The sequence below is a fragment of the Bufo gargarizans genome, chromosome 7, assembly GCF_014858855.1.
Source record: "Bufo gargarizans isolate SCDJY-AF-19 chromosome 7, ASM1485885v1, whole genome shotgun sequence".
NCBI classification, from domain to species: Eukaryota; Metazoa; Chordata; class Amphibia; order Anura; family Bufonidae; genus Bufo; species Bufo gargarizans.
Window position 1 is genome coordinate 172426978 of NC_058086.1, and position 4920 is coordinate 172431897.

Sequence of the window (4920 nt, forward strand, 5' to 3'; positions counted from 1 at the left end):
GAGCTCCCTCTAGTGGTGGCTGTATATATCTGTATGTAATAATCTCCTGAGCTCCCCCTAGTGGTGGCTGTATATATCTGTATGTAGTAATCTCCTGAGCTACCTCTAGTGGTGGCTGTATATATCTGTATGTAGTAATCTCCTGAGCCAATCTACAATGCGTCACACACTCATCACCTAAGATTTACTGTTCAGAGATAGAATCTCTTCAGGAGCCCAGGATCTTGGAGACTAAACCAGTAGCAATAAATCCTGCAGAGATTATAAAATTTCCAGCCAGAGCAATAATTATCCCCTAGATTATAATCTGGAAAAAGCAACACTGTAAATAACTTCTTATGCTCTAGTATCATCAATTTACTATACAAGAAAATTACACTACTTATGCTGTGTTACATCCTGTATTATCCTCCAGAGCTGCACTCACTGTTCTGCTGGTGCAGTCACTGTGTACATACATTACTTATCCTGTACTGATCCTGAGTTACATCCTGTATTATACTCCAGAGCTGCACTCACTATTCTGCTGGTGCAGTCACTGTGTACATACATTACTTATCCTGCACTGATCCTGAGCTACATCCTGTATTATACTCCAGAGCTGCACTCACTATTCTGCTGGTGCAGTCACTGTGTACATACATTACTTATCCTGTACTGATCCTGAGTTACATCCTGTATTATCCTCCAGAGCTGCACTCACTATTCTGCTGGTGCAGTCACTGTGTACATACATTACTTATCCTGTACTGATCCTGAGTTACATCCTGTATTATACTCCAGAGCTGCACTCACTATTCTGCTAGCATTGGAGCTCAAATATTTCAGCATTACCTGCTTGTTCAGTACCTGATTCTTCAGGATGATAACTGATGATGATATTGATCACTGATGTTCATCAGAGTTTTTCCTGATTTTCCTTCAGTTCCGGAGAGAAGAGCCCAGATATTATTGGACGTTCCTTCTACCGCAGCCTTCATTGATTCCACTGATCTAGCCGTGGTCGGGTTTTTTGTGGTAGGTTCTTACAGCTGACGTTTGCCCATTATGCTGTATGTCGGTGGAGGACGCCTTTACATGGTTCTGCTCTTCTCACAGGATCCAGAGACTCCAGAATTTGAGTATTACAATACACTTGTTAAAAATCATCCAGAATGGGATTATGGCTTCACAACCAACAAAGACGTCCTGAAGCACTACAAGATAAAGAGTAACACCGTCAGCATTTTCCGCCAGGTGATTGTTACTTCCTTTTATTCTCCCCCATTTCACTGTCCTGCTGGTTGCCCATTTGCTCTCTGGCTGCAGTACCCCACATCACACTGCTGCCCCCTGCTGGTTCAGGGAATATGTTGTGCCCAATGCCTATGGTTTCCAGATATCAGGCAGCAGAATTGTGAATGCAGCTCTGGTGGTGATTTTTCTTTCGTTTTCTTTGATTCTAGACAGATAATTTCCGGGATGATTTAGTGGTGGAGGAAACGGCAGAACTTAACACTGCAAAACTTTACCGATTCCTTACGATCAATGATTTGAGACTGGTGACAGAGTATAACCCCATGGTAAGTTCTATTCTTCTGGAATATCAGTGTTGTGGAAAGTGCAGGGCCGGACGGGCGCCACCAGACACCGCATCACGAGGCACAGTCCACGTGTCACCAGGGGAAGTTTTAAAAGGCTTATTTGTGATCCAACATTGGGTCTCAATTCCTGACCATTTTCAAAATGCTTGCCTGCTTGCTGTCAATGAATGGTAACACTATAAGTTACATAGAGAGGCTATGAATCAGTCCTGACCTAATACTCCTCACAGCTGAGGGGTTGTTGTAATTGTATCTGGTCAATCCTCTGCAATATAACAAGCCTGCACTCCAGACTGATACATTGTATCAGACAGGGGATTGTCTAGACTGGATATATTGTAACAAAACCTCAGCTGTGAAAAGCATTGAGCCAGGAGCCGTTTTTAATGTTTTTTTACAACCCATTTTGGTAATCACATTTGGTAGGTTAGCAAAAAATAATGCTGGATGGAAGGGAGAAGCACATGACTGAGGGAGCAGACTACACAGGCGTCGTTTGGAGTCTGTTACCGTGGAGACACATAAAACACATTGTTTAAACACGACTTTGCAGAGTTGCAACATTTGTTTCTTAACATTTACAGGGACAATAAGAAATAGTTACCGGTAGTTAGAAAGGAGGCCACAAACATATAAATGGGAATATTCCATTCACTGACAGCAACTACAGACCCTGAAAGTGGTGGGAAGTGAAATTTGAACGCAGCAATCGTTACATCTGGGATTTGCCGCTTTGTAGCTGCTGTTTGTTAGTTTTGCGCCAGAGAATAGAGAAGAACGAGCCGTGTAGGTTCCTCCGCAGGAACAGCAGGGCGTTCTGGGCATAGTGCCGGTTGTCAGTATCTTCTGTGTTATCTCGCCCTCATCAGACGGCCATTGGAATTATCGCCTGCAAGGTTCAGATCCATCTGCTCTTCTTCACACACAAGGATGTGGAAGGACAGGAGGAGATCCTGAAGGAATTACGAGAAGCCGCGAAGGATCTCCGGGGGCAGGTCAGCCATACTGTGAAAAAAGCGGAAACTGTAGATATTAGTACATAAGACGGTAACGTAACGCGCATCCATGGTTTACGCTTCCTAGTGGTGCCCCCACAGGAAATGTGAAGTATTGCATCATAATCACTGACCACTGAGCTGAACAGATACTGACAGTCCTCCGAGGGTAAGACGCCCAAACACAGCACTAATATTCCGTATCCCAGACCCCCAAATTCAAACCACAATATTCAGGCCCCAGACCAGACCTAATAATATGAATCCCATAGTAAATCCAAATGTTCAGATCCCATGCGACGCCTCATACCAGACCCCATATCCCTGTGGGCAGGGCAGAGGTGACACAAATATTTGCTGGAGTCAATCCTGCAGGGAGGGCAGGCATGACTAGTTGTTCCTGCAGGGAGGGCAGGCATGGCTAATTGATCCTGCAGGGGAGGCAGACATGACTAATTGATCCTGCAGGGAGGGCAGACATGACTAGTTGGTCCTGCAGGGAGGGTAGACATGACTAGTTGGTCCTGCAGGGGAGGCAGACATGACTAATTGATCCTCCAGAGAGGGTAGACATGACTAGTTGGTCCTGCAGGGGAGGCAGACATGACTATTCAATCATGCTGGAGGGCAGACATGATTAATCAATCATGCAGGGAGGGCAGACTTTACTAGTTGATCCTGCAGGAAGGACAGACATTAATAGTTGATTCTGCAGAGGGGGCAGGTGTAACTAGTTGATCCTGCAGGGAAGGTAGACATGACTATTTATTCATGCAGGGAGGGCAGACATGACTAGCTGATCCTGCAGGAAGGACAGACATTAATAGTTGATCCTGCAGAGGGGGCAGGTGTAACTAGTTGATCCTGCAGAAAGGTCAGACATTAATAGTCAATCCTGCAGGGACTACATATAATGAATGACTCCACTGAATACAGACTTGACTAGCCGACCCCCGATCCTGCACACCTTCTCACGGTGTCCATATTTCATCTTCCATTCCCCGGCGTCAGGTTCTGTTTGTGAAGATGGACGTCAACATGAAGAGCAATCAGAAGATCATGGCGTTCTTCAAGCTGACGCAGAGCGACCTCCCGCTCGTCTCCATATACGACACCGAGTCCAACAGGAAAGGCATCATGGCGTCCGGTGAAATTACCGCTGAGACCGTGAAAAAATTCTGCTCAGATTTCTTGTCCGGCGCATTGGTGAGTGGAAGAATCAGAGGACTGGACCTGGGGGGCGCAGCGAGTCTTAAAGGGGAGCTCCATACAACTGGTCCAATCAAAAGGCTAGGAGAAGTATGCCCCGCCCCCTGGACTCCTGATGAACATGGCACAGAGAATTCTGTCATGTGCAGGGTCAGAGGGGCGGGGCCTGGGTCGTAATGTCATTTTCTGCCTCCACTTGAAATATTCTTGCTAATTTTTATAAAATTAATATTTTTATTTTTCTGTTTTGCAGGAAGAAGAATCAGAAAGTGTGAAAACTGAATTATAACATCCGACCTTCGTGTTTTCTTTTTTTACCTGATTTTGTGTTTTTACAACTTTAAGATAATTTTTTTTCTCTTTTGTTTAAACTAAATTGTCATTAACCCTGAATGTTCTGTGTGGTGTTCTGTGTCCTGCAGTACGGGGTGCACACACCAGAGGGAGCTCCAACGCAGATCAACATCAGCAGGAGGAGTAAGGGTTAAGTGGGCCGTCCTAGGGTCAGTCTGCACCAATCAATGGGGCAGTCCGATATTTGCCACTATTGGGTCGCTGCTTCTTAAAGGGGCAGGCGCACAGTCTGATGTCACTCCTCACGTGTTGCGCTGGGATCGTCTCTGCAGCGTTTTACCGGCTCCGCCACTTATCGTCATTCGTTACGACTATTTTAATAACGTGTTCGGTTTACCGTCACATCACTGTCACCCGGCTCTCCACAGATCCTGAATGACAGTAATTGTTCTGCGTCTTGTCTCTTCCTGCACTGTCAGTCTTCACTGTAGTTCTAGCATTCTATTCCTGAATCCAGGTGAGATGTAGCAGAGCTGGAGGAGGTTGGTGGTGATTACCCAGGGGAAGGTTCGCCCGTTCTCAGGTCACAGAGTATTTGCGGACAATGGCGCTGTGTCCGCTCGTCCTAATTATATTCAGTGCGGAAATATCAGCGCCCGCGATCAGTTTGCCCCGTTGACTCCTCGCCCGTTAACAGCGCGCGGGCGGCAGGGGCTAATTATACGATCCTAGCAGAGCCGCGTTCACCTGCGAGGTTCACCACAGAACCGGTCAGGAGGGTTCAGCTGGAGATGTGATGACCCGGGGCTGACGGATATTAAAGGGCCGCTGCGCACTTC

At 46.3% G+C, this 4920-nt stretch overlaps 1 protein-coding gene across 1 annotated transcript; it reads left to right on the forward strand.

The window, feature by feature from the left end:
- Window positions 1–888: 888 nt before the first annotated feature.
- On the forward strand, window positions 889–4166 carry LOC122944082 (endoplasmic reticulum resident protein 27-like). Its single transcript, XM_044302300.1, has 5 exons — window positions 889–1236; window positions 1446–1562; window positions 2453–2578; window positions 3590–3784; window positions 4041–4166. The coding sequence occupies exons 1-5, from the start codon at window positions 1048–1050 to the stop codon at window positions 4074–4076; spliced, it is 663 nt and encodes a 220-aa protein (XP_044158235.1). The 5' UTR covers window positions 889–1047; the 3' UTR covers window positions 4077–4166.
- Window positions 4167–4920: the final 754 nt, after the last annotated feature.